Genomic DNA, 19199 nt, shown 5'->3' with positions numbered 1-19199 from the left:
ATGAGTTACTATAATAACTAGGACTTGCATTTGCTACGCCTGAAGCCAAATATCAGTTCAGATGATATGCAGTACTTTTACCTAAAATAAACAGTGAGAAGATTCTTATCTCCAAATTTGCATCCAGGATATGTTTTCAATTGGTATTAGCTTTCTCCCAATGCACATTCTCATGAAAATGTCCATCAATCAATGTCAGCATTCTGTCAGATTCTACTCTGGTGAGTGACAGCCAGTTATCTATTGACATTAATGAGTAATAAATAACCATGACCCATAGCTTTACATGAATAAAATGTACATTATGTAATGTATATTATGTAATATACATTTTATTCATGTAAAGCTATGGGTCATGGTTATATAAGCTATGGTCATGGTAGATAACTCACCTTGAGTATTGGTGGTTCATATGTTTTTATCTGGTATTTTAGGAAATGTTAAGATGAGAATGAGAAGGAAGAGCAGAAGGATAATGAAGATAACAACAATGGTATACATGATGATGAGATTGAGGAGGAAAGGGAAGAGGGAAATAAACAACATAGGTGTAATAAAAGATTTGTGCTTAATATGGATTCTGATGTACAACAGTACTGTGTTTTTTCACTATGAACCTAAACTAAGCTTACTTAAATTTAAATAAGCTGTATTTGGAGACCCCTGAATGTTTATTTTCTATCAGAGACATCCCATGCAGTTTGTTATCTCTGAAAGATTATGCAATGACAAAAAATCCTTTAAAACTGAAGGTCAAGAAAGAAGGAGCTGTTTGATAATCTTCCGTTTTTAGCTCTACTCTGTGTTCTTAGCAACAAAAAGCTAGTGAAATTATCACTTCAATTTTACTTATTGTTTATCTTTACTTCAAAATTTCAAACTGAAGCGTACCAAGTCATAACTGTGACACCTATTAAAACAGTAAGGATTAAGAATATTACTTAGTAAGTAGTAATATATACGTCTTGATTGAGTGATTCACATTTGTTAGGGATGATAAGTCTGAAATTATTCAATCACAATCCTCACACTATGATGAACCATAAGCTTCATCATAGAACAGAGTCTAGTTTACTCTTTTAGCTTTATAGAACAGATCAAGATTCAAATGACAAAAGTAATTTCATTCAGCATTTCAATTTATAAATTTTATTATGAAATTTGACTTTGTCTTTACTACAGTACTTTTTCAAGTTTAATTTTACTAGTTTAGGGAATTGATGGATATTTTCAGACCTACAGAGGTAAAGCTCCATCCGTTATTCTGCCCAAGAATTCTACTAAAATAAAACACTATGAGCTACAGTTCAAATTAGTGGCATTTGTGGGGTATGGTGGCACACACCTGCAACCCCAACTTTTAGGAGTTTTGAAGTAGAAGTATCTTGAGATTGAATATAATCAACCCACATAGCCAAGACGCTATCACAAGCAAATAAACAAAACTTAAGGGCATACACAAAACTCTGGATTTTATTCCCAGGAAAACACAAACACACACACACACAAACACACACACACACACACACAGAATCAAACACATGCATTATTTACATAATAATTTATATTATTATTAAATCAAAGATATTTTATAAGAAATGATAGCAAATAATAAAGTTCAATAGTTTTCTTTGAGTATTAATATGAAAGATACTGAATTATAATATGTAAAATTGCTTGCATATAAGGAAAGCTAAGAGCAAATTGTTTGCAGGTATATTATTATCTTTCATTGAAGGAAAATACAGAATGTGACAGGAAGATGTACTTTCGCTATTTGAATACACTTAGTAGATAAAAGTGTATATTATAAATATTTCAGCAGTGGAATAGTGTATGTAAATGAATAGCAAGAGCCCAGAAGTTACAGAAAAGAAACCAGAGAAATCAGAAGTAAAAAGACTTGTTTCACCTTTAAAGAAGTAAGTCATTCTTAATGTGAGGATGAATTTTTATGTAGTGATGACCTGATAAGTAATCTTGAAAAGCAATGTACAGGCAAGCTGTCTGAGTTCAGATTACCAATGCTGCTTTGTTGGAGAACTTAAAAATGATTATTATACTCTCTCTTGTATATAATGTTTATACAGAATAAATATTATACACAGTAAGAATCATGACCTATAACAAACCTGAGAAGTTTCCTGTCAAGTTTCCTTTTCTAACTGGAATACAGTACTGTCTCAACACATGCTTTTCCTGCTCCAGACCACAGCCTGAATATTGAAGCCTCACTCTGCTAAGGAAGAAATCTGGCAGTAGTCCAATTACCTCTCTGCCCTTATATGGGTTTGGGAGCTAAATTCTGCAGCTTTTGCCGAGGAAACCTGGACAATAAGTGCTTACTTATCTATTTCTGCTTCTGCTGAAATCCTGTTCATTGGAGAACATAAAAGATGCCCAAAAGGTATCATTCGAAAGCATATTTACACAGACTATCAAAAGAGGGATAACTGTTAAGATTTAATTTCTTTAGATCTAACATACTATAGAAAACTCTAACACTTGTAAGTATGAAATTTAATTTATCTTGTTTTCCAAGATGTAAAAGTATTGTATATTATAGAGAAAAACTACCTACTTAAAATTAGATTAAAAATATTGTTCATTAATTTTCATATTTTTGTTCTTTTGAGGTGGGGAAGTAGTCCTAGAGTCCTGGAGTACAGCTCCACTTCAAGCTTTTTGGTGATTAATTGGTGATAAGAGTTTCATAGACTTTAGTCCATGCCTCAGTTGGCTTCAAAATGTGATACTCAGATCCCAGCCTTCTGAATAGCTAGATGACAGGATGAATTGTAGCCATCAGGATCCGGCTTGAATTCTCATTTTTGTGAAGTATTACTAAGAGGGCTTGAAGTCATTTTGTTTTATTTTTTAAATATGTAGTCCCAGATCCTCTGTACTTGTTAATTGTGATTTCCACAGAAAGCAAAATCTTAAGTATTTGTCAATTGTAAATTAAGGCATCAGAAGACAGCAATTTAGAAATCTAAAAATAGGTTAAGGAGAAAAATGTGTTTTGTTTTTTGTGTGTGTGTGTGTGTGTTGATTAAGGACATTTAAAAAAATCTCTCATGAGGGTAGTATGTGAGTGCATATTACATGTATGTGTGCATGTGAATATTCTCATGCTCTTATATGTATAAATATGTACATGAGTTTATATGTTTATGTATTATATATTGTGAGATTTTTTAATAGAATGAAAGACTAAAAAAGAAGAATGAAATTGATTTTTCTAATCTTTAAGGTACTAAAATGCATAAGGGATTACTTTTCTAATTGGCCTATGCAAGATTATACCTTTGGTATAATAAAGTTGATAAAATAGTTAGGTTACAAGAATACATGATATTTGAGTTAGAGCATTTCAAGGGTAAAACTTCTTTATAGGAAATGGCAACAAAATTAGGTGTACAATGTAACAATTTACTTTGCTCCTTTAAAAGTGTGAAGACAGTTTAAAAATCCATTGTGTTTTTTGCTAGTTTAACCCATGTATAAGTAAAGTAAATGCATTAAATGTAATGTCCACATGGGAAATAGATAACAATGGCAAGCTACCATTAAAATAAACATGTAGACATATAAATCACTGGAAGAGTTAGTCAGGTTGTGAACTGATTACTTTCTCCTCTATTTTTCCAGAATAAACTTTTATCATAACTAGATACCATAAATGTGAAGACATTCTTTAAATACATTACACACATCCACCCTTATCCCAATTCCGCCATAATTCCTGTGCTTTCCAAGGTCCTTCAGAAAAACTTCTAAAAATGTAGAATATGTTATAGTAGTAATTTTTGATGATTCACCTTCAATAATAATAACAAAGCAAGCTGGGTAGTTAATAATTACATCTGATCGATAATACATTTTATTAATAAAAGCATCACTGAGTAACCTTCTTGAGTTCCAGGCTTTCAATGACGGGTCAAATTTGATATTACTACCTTCAGTACAGCCCTCTGGCTAACACTACCATAAGTAAGGGACTAAATTAGATGTCATGGGTTACTTGAAGCAAATGATAAAACACATCCTGTGTGTAAATCATTCAAATGAGAGAACCGTTTTGGTTCCTAGGAAATGTCATTTGGATCAATATTATAATTTGTCTATGGAGATGCTGTAAGTTTGAGAAAGTTTGTAGCATAAGTAGAAAAATGTTGAAAGTCTGTAACCATAACTTAATTTAAACTCAAACCTGTATCAAATTTGCAAAAATGATAGAAAAAATGGAAGCTTAAATTATATGTGCATGGGATGTTAAGTAACTTTACCTAAAGAGCCTGATGAAGATGCAGGAAGTCCCCAAAAACAAATGTTTAAGATAGCTTGAAGGTGGTAAAGTAACTTAAATATATGGAAAAACTGAAATAAAATCAATTTCTATAATGTTCCTCTCTGTATCTTATTGTATTTACATAGAGAAAACTATCAAGTGGACAGATATTAAATTCCTCCCCACAATATGTTACTTTATAATAACTATATCATTCACAATATTTATCAGGAACAAAGTATTTCATAGATCAGTGATAATTACCTCAGAAGAAAGGGCTAAGAATTTGTAGAAAAATCTTATCAAAAAATTATTACAAATTTATATTTTGACATTGATTGTCAAAAAATCATGCCAATTTATACTTCTACTAGAAACATAATAATGACCATATTCCTGTTATAGCTAGATAAATTAGAAAGTCTCTAAGGTCATATATTAATTTACTAAATCACAGAAAACTAAATCAGACACATAAATTTCCTTTGTCTTTTCCTTTTCTTTCCCCCCTTCTTTCTATTAGTAATAAATAAAGATGAGTAGAACAAGGACGAACTTCTATGAATTTTTCCTTTGGATGAGTGCATACAAAGATGACTGGAGATGGGGATACGACAGTAAAATTGTAAATAGCACCTATAATGTTCTAATCAGAAATGGTGACATGACTCTAATTTTCAGCATCACAATGACATTTCTCTATATGTAAAAACTTTATTGAGCACATATCACTATTCAGTACACATGAAACAGAAAGCAGCCATAGTTTCTGAGGAAGGAGACCAGAAGCCTTCCCCTCTGGCTGTCATTTGTTCCAGATCCATGCATATTGCTCACTCGAAAGTGTCTTCAAATAAGTATTCTGAGAATAAATGTGATTTTTTTAATTTTAAGAAAATGCAAAGGTAATACAACTACTAGTTCAAGTATGTAAATACTCTTTTGATATAAACTGGAATATACATATATTCCTTTCGTGAGTTTGTTTGCTTGCTTGACAATATGAAGAGTTTGGAAACATCAAGATTCCCTTTAGCCATGCTTACAGCCCTTTCTATTTTTCTTTTCTTTTTTTTTACTTTTAGGTGATTTTAAAGATAGGATCATGCTTTTTTTCTATAATCCATCCAGGGACCATGATCCTTTGAGTGAGCGCCACTTTACAGATATGCATTACCACACCTATCTTATGTGTTAGAATAGGGTCTAACTATGATCTGGCTGGCCTCAAATCATGATACTCCTGATTTCCATGTCCCAGTGAAATACCCATTATGAAATACCAATTTAAATGATAGATGTGATAATAGCTTAGAGAATGCTTTGCATATATTGTTAGCAATTGAAACTATTGTTCACAATATATAATTGGAAACAAACTAACATCATTTTGGAACAAAAGTCATGGAAGATAAATATAAACACATTTCAACATATCCTTGGTATAGAAAATGTGATCAGACTTTGATTTCTGTTACTTCAGATGTTGAAAATGGTAAAGAGGACAAATTACTTCTAAGAGACGAGGAAATTGGAAAGAAAAAAAATTAGAGACAATAGTAATGTGACAGTTATTCAGCAAAATCAGCTATAGTATTTTCATAGAAATAAGTTTTTCAAATCTGGAGCAGTGTCCTGTCCAGGTTTGCTAATTATCAACAGGCCATCCAGATCTATGCTATAAGATAAATTAATTAAGATTTCAGGTACTCATGTTCATAGAATTTGAAACTAAATCATCAAGACAAGCCACATACAATAAAAATGAAAGGCTTATATGATTTGGAAACAAAATATTTTTCTGACCAATGGGTACCTTATAAGTAAATATTTACAAAATTTGCTGAATTTATTGCCTTAGATGGCACAAGGAGAAGCAGTAGTCAGTAAGATGGATAGTTCAAACACTGAAGGGTTGACTGTTAAGAAGCTTGAAAATTGTAAAAGGAAAATACAGGTGGGCAAACTCTGATACCATGTGAGGATACTGATGTTGCTATAGGTTAAATTATAAACATTCCAAAAAGAGAGGTCATTAAATTGGGTAAGTGGCATTTCATTAGGAACTATAAGGAAAGGCAGTTGCCTAGCCTAAACTAAGCTGGCTGGCATTGAAGGATGACCATAAGGGAAGGAATAGAGGGGGACAAAATGGTACTTTAAGAACTAGGAGCTGTACAAGTGGTAGAGCCCTAGCCTTGAGCTGAAGAGCTGAGGGACAGCACCTAGGTCCAGAGATTAGGCCCCATGACCGGACTCCCAAAAAAATTAAAAAAAAAATAACTAGGAGCTGTGTATTCATCAGAATTTGCTTAAGAGTTCATTGCAGACATAGGAGGGAGTCTTTAAAAATGTGTAGAACCATAGAATAAGAAGTATTTATGAAAATATTTCTTCTGAATGTCTTTAGGTCCAATGTTAAACAATGGGCATCAAAGAAATGTGTGAACTTAGGTAGAAGAAATCAGTACTAGGAAGTTGCGCTGTGGCTCAAGCAGTAGAGCATTCGCCTTGAGCTGAAGAGCGCAAGGACAGCCCAGAGTTCAAGCCCCATGACCAACAAAAATAATAATAATAATAAAAAAATCAGTGCTAGGCAAATCAGTACTAGGGAAAGGGAGTTAGGACTGAACTATAAAACAGTGACTAAAAGGGTCAAGGTGAAAGGATTTAAATGCCAGACTAAAATATAGGAATGTTTTTGGGGTTATAAGGAACCTAAATTTTCGTTCTGTTTTGTTTTGTTTAAGTAAAGGGATGCTCTGTTTATTATACTTTTCATGGAACATTTTGACTGCTCTTAAATACTGGACTAGGAAAGCAAACAAGAAAAAGAAAGAAAGAAATATTTAGTGTATTTGAAAAAATGGAGACAAATGTGTTATACACATTTCAACATATTCTAAAAGCTCATTTTTATGTGTTTGCAACAGATAGAATATTCTTCTTTACTAACCAAAGGTTGTAGATTCTAAAGTCAGAATCGGCCTGATTCCACCACTCTCTGCATAGTAGTACTTAGCACGTCCTCACTTCACAATAGTTCCTTCACAGAAAACAATGTTTAGATAACATGAGGTACACAGCTGATTATATATAATTGAAATTGATAATTAAAACATCACTACAAAATTTATCACTTTGAAACTAATAATGCCTAACTATTGGATTAAATGACTGTTCACACCCCTTATATTATTAAACTATTACATGTAAAATACTTAAAATAGCACTTATGTATTAATGACTAAGATAACAAAATCTATGAGCAGTATTTTTTTATCAAGCGTTTTGCATTTCTTTTCCTTAATATGACTTACAATATACTTTCCATTTCCTGTGCTCTTTAGCTGAGCTCTGCCTCACTCAGAAGTTGGTGTCCATTAGAATCTCCTATTTTGAAGATATAACTCAGGTTGTCTTTTAATAAACTATCAGGTTAATATTAACTAATAGTTATGATGTACAAAACTAAATGTTAATTTCCTAGATACTTTAGAAATGCAGAGAGAACAGAAGGTCACTTCATTCCCAGTATTTATAATAAAGTCATTTGTATGGATTTGGTTTATCTATTCATTATCCAGTGTATATTTTGCATAATTCTAAATAGCAATGTAGAAAAATATTACTTTCCTAGCCATTCAAAATGACTAATACAGCAGTTCAAAATTCCTATAGAGCCTCCCTGATATTTTAATACCTAAATTCAATCAAAGTAAGGCACCTTAGCATTGGACATTTGGTCACTTCCAGTACTTCCAGGTATATGCACAGCTTAATAAAATGCTATGGGAAAATATTTTCCCCAGGTATTTGGGACAAAAATTTATTGATCATAGGTCTGCACATCAAATGTTTTCTTTTATTGAAATGCTCTCCTAGGTGGCTTACCTGAAGTGGATTATGGATATAAAGTATATTTTAAACTATTTATGGCTTGTGAGATATATGTTCATTCATTCATTGTCATGAGATTTCTTTACTTAGCAAACACCTTATAGCATTATTAATAATAAGATAACAGAAAGCATCCATTGGTTATTTGCTATGTCCCAGATACTATTCTTAGGGTTTTAACATGCATTATTTCATTCAATTCTGACAAGAAATCTATGAGGAAAATACTATTTTTATTAGCCCCAATTTATACTTAAGGAAATTAGAGTTTAGAGAAAAATGTCCTACTTTTAGTAGCTGGTAAGTTATGGAGCAGAATTTACAACCTCTGACTTTAGGATCTGAGCTGCTTCTGTTGAGGTGCATATCATATATATATACATATACATATATATTAAATTATAAATATGGTGTGTCTTCAAAATTCATTAGTGGTGTGAAATGTGATGGCACAAATCACATGCTATTTGTCTGCAAAAATGATTTTCAAAAATTCTATAGTAAATTCTATTAAGTTGAATGCAATTTAAATATATGTAATAGTGTATGTTGTATTTCCATAAATTATACATTAAAATTATGATAGCAAGATTTCTTAGTTCTTAATGAAATATAATAATCAACCATTGAGAAAATGTTTAAAATGAAAACATCACAAATCTATTATTGAATTCCCCTTTGAAATTATCAAAAATAAAAGTCCTAAAATTTTGTTTTCTTATTTCTATACTTTTCTGTAAATTACATCATATCCTTATCTTTTTATTAATAGGGAGATCAGATACTTGAATCTCCAAATCAGGAAAATCATTTTTCAAACAAAAAGAGGCAGTGTTAACAAGGAAAAATTATGAAATCACCCTACTTAAAATAAGATGTTAGTTCTAGAGTAACCAAAGTCCATGGAGTTAAACTCCAGAACAAACTTGAACAAAATAGTGTGGTATTTAGGGAGCAAAGACAAACAGAAAATCAAGATTCAACATTGTTACACATAATTATCTATTTGCTTCAGATTCTTCACACATTGAGAGATAGAAAAAAGTCTTTTTTCTCTCTTAGAAATGTAGTAAGGATGAATGAGAAAATGAACATTTTTCTATTCAACATATACTATAGATCTCCTACATAAATCTTAGTTATAAAACCCAACTCTACATTTTGCAAAAATACTACTATGCTTTCTGAATGTACTAACATCATGTAAAATTTACAAGACTTATAAACATTGTTTAGTATACAATTTTATCAGTCTTCTGATCTTATTTATTTAAGTAAAGCATAATACAGTCTGTTCTCAGTTCTTTCAATGGCTACCCTCTTTACTAAGAACAGATATTGGCTAGTTTATAGAGAACTTGAAACAATAGATACATTTTTAAAAGGCCGCTTGACAATAAAAGCCCACTATCTGGAATTATATGTTTTAAAGTTGCTGTAAAGTGCTACTTTCATAAAAACATAATATTTAAGTATTCACTAAAGAATTGTCCACATATTAGTGGACTTAAACATTTGACTTCCAAAATTGAATTCTTTTCTTGCAGTCATGACACAAAAAACCTTTTACATCAACTAATATGGTGATCAGTTTTCAAAGTTATTTATATTTCATATAATCTTGTAACAAACATTACAATTGCCTGTCATTCCAGACAGGGCTCAGGATAAACTTGCCTTTAAGTGGCTAACCACCCTCATATGGCTAGAGACTGAGAAGCATTTTTTCTCAAAACATGAGTTTCCCTCAATATGGGACTGGATTTGTTTTCCAACTCTTTATAGGATCATTGAAAGGAAGCAGGAGGAATATTATAAAGGCAGGCCTGGACTGAATCCAGAAGCAAGTACTCCTGCAGCAACACATTGGAACTACGCCAGGGAGAGAAGTGGTTCACAAAGGGGCATAGTCTCAGAGTCAAGTGTAACTTATTTCATTCATTGCCAACCTTACCAAGGATAAAAATTGAGAAAGTTATGCCCAAACAATTTACTTGACTTTTACAAAATCATCTTTCCTCCTTCGATCACATTCCCTTAATGAAATCTCCTCATTGTTAATACCTACTTCCACATACCCAAAGCATTATTAATGGAAATGATACTAGAGTCATTTCACTTTATTTCTAGGTACCTTAATGTAGTATGCAAAAGACAATAATTTTAGAACTCAAACATAGCTTCAATTCTTAAAACCAAAACAACTAACTTTAATGATACCACGTTTAGCAAGATGTTTGCTCATTTGAAAAAAATTCAAGACTTTGCTTCACAGTAAGTATATCTGTTACTACATGAAAAGCCTTTTTAAAAAACTACTTAAATACATAGACTCAAACATTTTCTGTTTGCTTTTCCCTAACAAATAAATTCAGAAACAGTTAAGCAAAATTACACCAAGTGGAAATAACCACTGTGGGTTTCATTAAAATCTTCAAACCCTAAAAGATAGTACATACAATGTAATTTCCTATTCCTTTCACAAATTTAACGGTAAACTTTCATATTTTTATTTCTGATTTATTTCTTATTCCTTGTATTCCTATTTTTAATTGTGTAATACTTGAACTCTACTTTCACATCAACAGAAATCTGTATAGAATTGAAACCAGCTGTTTTATAAGCTAAAATGTCATAGTGTTTCTATTTTTTTAAAGAACAATGTTGACCCACCATCACATTCAAGTAATTGTTGATAGCTTACAATCGGTAAGAAAGAACACTTTCCTTTCATCTAGTGGATAAGTTCTCTGGATATAGTCCTATACAATAAAATAGAGCAGCATTCTACCTACTAGCCTGCTAGCAGTTATAAATTTTCTTTGTGTAAATTTTCTGCATGTTTTTACTTCCATATATAAGGAGACTGAAAGATTTTCTATTCTGTTAGGAGGGCTACCAAAGAGGAATGGGGGAAAAAAAGGAGATTGGGAAGCAGGCCCAACCCCTCAGGTCATATAAAAGGAGTCTTCTACAAGAGCCTCTGGGACTTTAACCTCCAGCATCTCCATTTATGTGGTTCAGAGTTCACCTTACAGTATTAGCTATGATGTAGATGATAATCCAGTACCGGGCCATAAGTACTGCATATGCTTAGCGACCACCCAAATGAGGTATTTTAGTCATTGAGCAAGAAACAAAAATACATATATATATATATATATATATATATTTGCTTAGTTACATCATTTAAAAAGTTAACACAGTATAACTAATAGAAATATAAACGAAGCCTCAAATTTTGAAATTTCTCATAATTACATTAAAAGGAGTAAAATTAAACATTTGAAATAAATGTTAACATTTTATTATATTTAACCCTATATATCAAACAAAATGTCAGCATCTAGTAAATATTCTGATAATTACTAATCGTATATGTTGACACTCATTTTGCAAACTGCTTTTTTATAGCTCAGTGGGTAAATTACAACATCAGGATTGAATTTACAGCAAAACTTTAAAGAACCACTGTCATGTGAATAAATTCAACATCACAAATATAAATATGAATAATTATTACTCCTTTTAGTGTTCAACTAGAATGAGAATTTTTATGAGGAAACAATGTGATTCATATGTAAGATATGAAGAACCCATACTATGTTTGAAACATTTGAGTTCATCAATGAAAAACAATATTACTAGCTTTTTCACTTGGTGATAGAAATTAGAGAAATACCATTACTAAAAGCCCAGATTCTGGAGTTAGAATCTCTAAAATTTGAATCTAGGTTACGAGGAATATTACTAAAGTAACAGTCAGAAAGCAATTTGTTTCACTATTTCTACTCTGTAAAACAGACATGATAATTTTATCTATCTTGTTGCATAAACTAAGCTATTCAGCAAATTTAGTTATAATAATAATTATTAGATCTAGTTCCTTCTAATCTCACAAGAAATTATAAATATTAAAATCACACAGCTGTCTTAGCTGAATAAAATAAACCCAAATAAAATACACAAAAGTTGTTAAAAGTGAAGTATTATAACTTTATTATATGATATTTTTCAGGACCTACAAATGGAAAATATCAAATTTGAAGGTCGACATAACGGTGTTTTAAATTGGAATATATGGCCACTTATGTGAGTGTGTAAATATTGTATAACAGAAAACCAAATTTTACAAATCAAAGATAAAATATTCCTAAGTCGTATGCTGCTGTTGTTTCAAACCAACTATAACTAGATGATTAGTGTACTGTGATAATTAAAAGTTCACTTTGACCCCTTTCGACAAAAATCCAGTACACTATAACATGACTTATCAAAAGGTCAGTCATATTATTACTTGGCACACAAAGAAGTACACCACTGGAGATGAAACTCAGAGATTTATGAAATGAAACTTTATATATATATATATATGTATGATAATTCTAACATTTTATATTGAATCTGTTTATGCCTTGCCTGTCAGGAGAGCTCTTCTTAGCAGTACCTCAATCTTCTATTTGATGTTAATCAAAGAACCAGACAATTTGAGGTCAAACTATTTGAAACAATACCTCAACAAATTAATGTTTCTTCAGTTTGGGGCGGGGCGGGATAAAGTCTATCGGACTAGTTTCCTCTTCTAAGCCATGTAGCCCAGTGTGAAACTATCACTTCCCATATTAGCAAATAAAATAAATTTTCTTAAACAGGTAACATTATCATCAATAGTTATCTGTATACCATAGTGAAAATACCATTGTAGGCAATCATTTAGATCCAATAAACTGAGCAGGAAGTACAAAGCGGATACACTTGCTTAAATAGGGAATCCTTAAAATATCTGCTATTGAAATAGAAAACAAGGCAAAATAGAGTCTTAAAAGCATGATTACTTACGTTCACAAGTGTCCCCTTTCTGCTGGTAGCCTGCTTTGCAGATACATTTTCCAATGGGCACTAACCACTCTCCTTCCGCACTGCAGTGCATCCTGGGCGAATTTTCTGCCTCTTCCTCAGCACTGCTGACACAGGTGCCTCGAACCTCAACTAAAGAGGAGAATTCTGAACCAGTCACTGTATCTGGAAAGATAGCTAAGTTCTCAATAATGGACCAGCACTTCTTGTAGTACACTTTGACAGAAACCAAAGCTATGCATGCCCCTACATCCTGAAAGGCAAGATAGAATCCTTTTTTAGACAAAGGTCCAATCTCTCTCACCTCAGTGTTAAGCTTCATCTTTCGTTCACCAAGGTCACCTTGAGTAAAACTTTCATCTGCAGCAATGGTGTCTATTTTTACATAGAGGTTTTCTCTTATATTCCTGCCAGTGTCGTAGTCTGTTTCATAGTAGTACAAATTAAAGGTTTCCTTGCAAGTTCCCAGTACTCCAGGAAGACTGTTACAATCCCTCAGGGTGAATTTCAATTCTACAAAAATCCTTTGTGCGTTGCCCTTGGAAATCCAGTTAGTCCGCAGCCAGTTGTTTTGGTTGGGCTCCATGACCTGGCACACCTGGTATGTTCTTATCGGAGTATAGTTTTCATCCAAACCACTAATTTCTTCCCACTGGAAAAAATTTAAAAGTTCATCAGTCATTCAGCAAAAAATAATAAGAACAATGAAAAACTCCATGCTTTACAAAGTGTACCAAAAATCTTTGCCATATCACAAATGTGGAACTTTGGAGGGTCTGTTGATTTCTATCCCAGCACACACAGTAAACCAAAAAAGGTAGGGTTGATTTCCAGTTCATTTCATTTTTATCCAAATATCATTTATATTGCTTGCATCGTTTGAAAATGCAATAAATATTTCATTTTGCTCACTGTTTGCCAGTATATTAGCCTTTCTTTGCATGTTTGCTTAAGCTATATTCTCTTATGAGATTAAAATTTCTATAGACTAAAGATCACTATGATTTAAATTTTTAAATGGCATATACACACATATGCAAGGCAAAATTCCTGATAGCTCAGTTGACATTTTAATTCCATGTTATACTTAGAGTATCCAAAAACATGCAAATGAAAATAATTCCAAGAGTAATGAATTGTGAAAGCATTCACTAACATGTTCATATCTATAATGTGGGCATCATGAAATAGTTTTCAAATTGAGATATAAAGAAGTAACAATAGATATTAGAAAACCAAATACACATGGTAAATAGCATGTATTTTAAAAGCATTCATTCATATTCTGATACAATATATAGTACAAGCTGTTGTATATTCTCATTAAAAAGAAAAAGTGAATTTAGCAATAATTGCAATGATTATTGAACCATGTATACTATCTACCACTCACAATGAACACTTTCACTTTACATGATAGACTTAAAACAACAGCAACTTGTGTTTCCTTGATATTACAAAACCTTCCACCTTATATTTCTGATATGTAAGAGTAAAACTGTTATCAACTTATATTCATTTCTCTAATAAGAAATGCCAGAAATATCTATTCAAGTTCAAGGTCATATAGCAGGTAATACTGGAACTATTAATTAAAAAATATGTGAATGGGAAAATAAAATACTATTTGGAAATGAATTTTATTTGTAAAAGGATCTAAGTATGACTTAAATACTCTGTAAAACAGTGATATCTACTATTAAAACGGGTCCTTAGAACATTCACAAAACTGAAAAATTAGCAGTACACAACAATCCAGAATTTTTTTGCATGAGAGTTTCCTAGCATTTGCTACTATTTAATTATGATGACAACCTAGTATCAGCAAGGCTCTTCAAATATCCAGTATTCATGTTCTGATTTGTTTAGCATCAATTTTGCTTGTGACTATTTAACAGTACACATATTTTCTCTTTGTTTCAGTGAGCTTCTTATAGTCTGTTTGACATGCAATCAGTCCAAGAAACACAAATTCACTTATGTGGATAGATATGTTTGGACTCTTAATTAGAAATTATTGAAAGAAGAAAAATTAATAATGACATTTACCAAAAAAATCCCCAAATCTATAGAGCCAAATATGCCTTTTTGACAATTCATCAGTATGAAAAAAATCAAGGGTTACTTGTGAAGTAATCTCTCAAAAAGTCCTTTATCTAACTTTAAGGGTAATTATTTCTAAGTGTGACAAATCAAACTACCTATGAAGCCTAATAACATTTATGTTTTCATTACTGAAATAAAATTTCCAATAAAACTGTAATATGAGTAAAAATTAGTGTAAATATATGTGTTTATTCTTGTGCTATTTCACTTTTTAATACTTCAAACAGTTGCGCAAATGCCACTATTGGGAAAAATGTCTTAACTTTAATACATTCTATTGCATGCTTATAAAAACATTTGTATGTCTTTGTAACAATCTTTTTCTAGTTAAGCACATGCATTACATATGGAAATGGTGTTTCTCATTTTCTAATAGGATCTCTTGATTCCTATAGATATGTAGGGTTTACCGCTAGCTAGATCATGATTTTCTGGACTGATAAAATGCCCATTTGAGGCCAAGGTAACACTGACAGCCATAATTTATCATTTTGTGGATTACATGGATGAAATACTACAATCATATATCAGTTTACTTCTCCGGTGAAATAAAACCATCCTTTGTCTCTATTTGTTTTAATTGATGGATGATAGAAAAATGGACCACATCTGTCATTGGCAAAGAAGGTGTTTCATTTTTTATCATGAATGTCTTTCTGTAATGTCTATTATTTTACTTATAGAAAATACTTTCAAAAAAGCTTTACATATATAACTCAGACTCAGCACACTCTTAACCTCTAAATTATTTGTCACTTTTTCATAATTTCTTGTGAGCAAAACATGATATAGTATGAAGCAACTGCTCAGAAATTAATTGAATGAAAAAACCTCAGATTTAAGCAGATTTAATCTGTTCTCATTTCATATCTGCATACTGATTTTTAGGTCATGATATATTGCTTGTATGATATGTTCCTTACAGATCTTCATTCTTTTTGCAAAATCTGTTAAAATTTGTATATCGCCATAATTCATGCTTTTTTGCTCATGTACCAAAGGTAAAATTAACTAAAAACCTAAGTCCTAAAGAAGAGTCAGATAATGTGCTTTATTTTACAATCATAAAGAAAATATAGAAACTAAACTAAATAAGTAATATATCTTCCTGAATATATGAAAAATAATAGTCAATATTTTAGGGGCTTTTTATATGCTGATTGGACAAATTTTGCATTTATGAGAGCAGATTTTTACTAGAAGCTTAACATAATCTGCCATCACTTTTGATTAATAACAGCAGATGATACCTGAAATAAATTTAGATAATCTAAATAATTGTTGACAACCAATCTTATGCCACAGTGTCAGTACCTTACATTTATTTCAGTTTCCTTCTAGACTGTCTTTTGAATGGTGGTAAAACTATTTTAAAAGAGGAAAACAGATTACATACTGTTTTAAAGAATTTCACACATCATACCTGGCGATTATACCACAGAAGCATAAAGCAACTAAAGTGGTTTAAGTGAGTTTGTGAAAGGAATGTTCCCTGTAATTAGTTAGCATTTAAAGCCTGAACACAGAGGTATGACTCCTCTCACAATGAGAACTCCACTGTATTACTGTGGCTATACAGATTTTTTTTTTCCATTTCTCAAAGTTCTAAGTATACCTTCTGTACCCAGAGAACTCAATGTCTTAAAATATTGAACAGCATATTGGAAATTAAAAGTTTAAATGTATTCATGTGAATAAATCCTCCAGGGGGTGGGGGGAAAAAGAACTGTTTCTTGCTTTAAAAATAAATAGTCATATTTTTTGAGAAGAACTACTTACCCCATTGGGTGGAGAGGAAATCCATTCCAACTCTGTCTGTTGTGCTTTAGAATCCAGTAGTAGTACTGTAAGACAAAGTTTATTACAAATGTTATAAGAAAAAATGAAATACATCTGTAAACATACTAAGATGAACCAAATATTTATATAATTACCACTTTATGAATTAAGACATATGCATAATTATTTATATAAAGAAACAGTATAATGAATAATCAAGTTATACAAGTATATTCTACTTTAAGAGGGGAAATAGATTAAAATATCAATATTATATTTGGCTTTATTAAAAAATATTAAAATCAATTCACCATGCATTAGAAGCGTGAAAGTGGAAGGAAAATATTAATGTGATATAGTCATTTATACAGGGATTATCTACTGAAGTTTTATAAATCACTGAGGTCTCTAAAACTGTTAAGTGTAACAGTATGAACATGATAAAACAAAATTCCCACATTACTTTTCAGTCACCAATGTAAACTATTTTACTAACAGTATTTACCACCATCTTTAGAGAGAGGTTGTTTTTTAAAAAAAGAAAATTTTCGTTTTCTCTTATAAGCCAGAGTAAATACATAAATGTTAAAAATAAATTATCATGAGGAAAACAAATAATCTACAAAATATAGCTACAAAGTAATATCTAATACCAGCTAAATCGTTCCAGTTCGTATTTTTTTAGATTTTTTTTCCTGCTTAAATTTTTTGGGGGGTTGTAATTGACAACATTTGGGGGTCATTAATAAACACACATTTCAATGTATTAGCTCAGAATGCTTCAAACTAAATCAACTTCTAAAAAAATTGTGTTTTACCTTTATGCTATGACAGAGTATAAATATGAAAATAATTGAATGTTCATGTAAGTTTAATTAATATTCCACCAACTACTAATAAGACAATGTATTAGGATATCATGTATCTTTAAGACATTATACTTTGATAGGTCTTATTGCTTTTTAAGACAACTATTCTCCTAAAGCATTTACTCTGGCTTCAGACTCAGGGAAGTTTGTGTGTGTGTGTGTGTGTGTGTGTGTGTGTGTGTGTGTGTTTAGCACATGTTCCTGACTCTAAGCATTTTGACAACTGCCTCAATTTGCCCAGAAATGATAATGAATATACTTTACATATGCAAATATGCTTAATATCGGTCCCACCAAAAACATTAGTTTATATTTAATTGATTTATATGTGCTTATATGAATTCTTTAATTCAGAGCAATTCTGAATCACCAGGAGGAAATTCTGTATGCACTGAAAACAAAAGAACATTTGATTATGTGTCCAACTCCTTGACAAGAATCAGGTATTTCTGGTAACCGAAAATAGAGAGAAATCCGTTTCTGTGCATCTGTTGTAGTGTTTTACACTTAAGATTGGCAGAGATTATGTCAGGGAAAAAGAAAGCTTGAATTCATTAGAAGCCTTTGATTCCCTTTCAATGGCAAACACTCATGATTTGTAAGATTCACGTTCGCATTTTAACTTAGAATATCAAAAAATCACTGAACTCTTTAATTTAAATAAGATAAACTTTAAAAACACATTTTATTTTACTTTCAATGTGAGGAATGAAGCATGTAGCAACAATGTGGGTTCCAGTTACCCTCCTTTTGAGATTTTTCTCCCTGCTTTCTGCCTCCTCTTTTTGTGGTTGTTCTTGGTGTTTTGTGCTGGACAATACAGGAGTGGGATATTAAAACCAGGTGACTTTCTCTGACTACAGTAAACACTGCGATTGTCCTTCAGCTGCTGTTCAGCTATCTGGTGGTGGGAGTCAGATCAAAGCAGGGCAAGTGATATAGTTACTACTGGCAAGTTAGGAGAGGAAACTTAACAAATCGCGACAGGCCAAACCAGCCGGCGAGCATTTAATCAGACACAGCTCGAAAGTGATCAGCTTCTTTCTGCCCACGGTCCGCTCCCTGGACAACCCCTTCCTGCTCTGAGCGCGGTGCTATCCTTCCCCCGCGCCCCTTCCACCGAGCCTCGCAGTTCGGGAGCAGGGCGGGGAGACGTGGAGCTGGGCGAGAGGCGGCGGGGTGCGCCCTGACCTAGGCAATTAGGGCCCTACGGCCAGGATCCCTGGGTCGGGGCGGGGCTGCTTGCGGGGCGGGGCGGGGCGGTGCAGGGCAGACGGGCGCGCCCGCCGCGCCAAGCATCCATTACTCTTCCGCCAGACCTGGGCACTCTGGGGAGCCAGTGGCGCCCTTGCTCTAGAAGGAGCCGAGAGCAAGACAGGGGCTTTCGGGAAGCGGCT

At 32.4% G+C, this 19199-nt stretch overlaps 1 protein-coding gene across 3 annotated transcripts in view; it reads right to left on the bottom strand.

Moving 5' to 3' along the window:
- Epha7 (EPH receptor A7) overlaps positions 1-19199 on the bottom strand; it is a 167802-nt gene that overhangs the window by 145951 nt on the left and 2652 nt on the right. For all 3 annotated transcript variants that reach the window (XM_013016706.1, XM_013016705.1, XM_013016704.1), the window contains exons 2-3: positions 16934-16998; positions 13031-13700 (exon numbers count right to left, since the gene is read on the bottom strand). In XM_013016706.1, coding sequence (XP_012872160.1) covers positions 13031-13700; positions 16934-16998 — 735 coding nt within the window. The remainder of the gene's footprint in view (positions 1-13030; positions 13701-16933; positions 16999-19199) is intronic.

The sequence above is a fragment of the Dipodomys ordii genome, unplaced genomic scaffold (genome assembly GCF_000151885.1).
Source record: "Dipodomys ordii isolate 6190 unplaced genomic scaffold, Dord_2.0 Scaffold32, whole genome shotgun sequence".
In the NCBI taxonomy this organism is placed as follows: domain Eukaryota; kingdom Metazoa; phylum Chordata; class Mammalia; order Rodentia; family Heteromyidae; genus Dipodomys; species Dipodomys ordii.
This window is presented reverse-complemented; position numbering and strand designations above follow the sequence as displayed.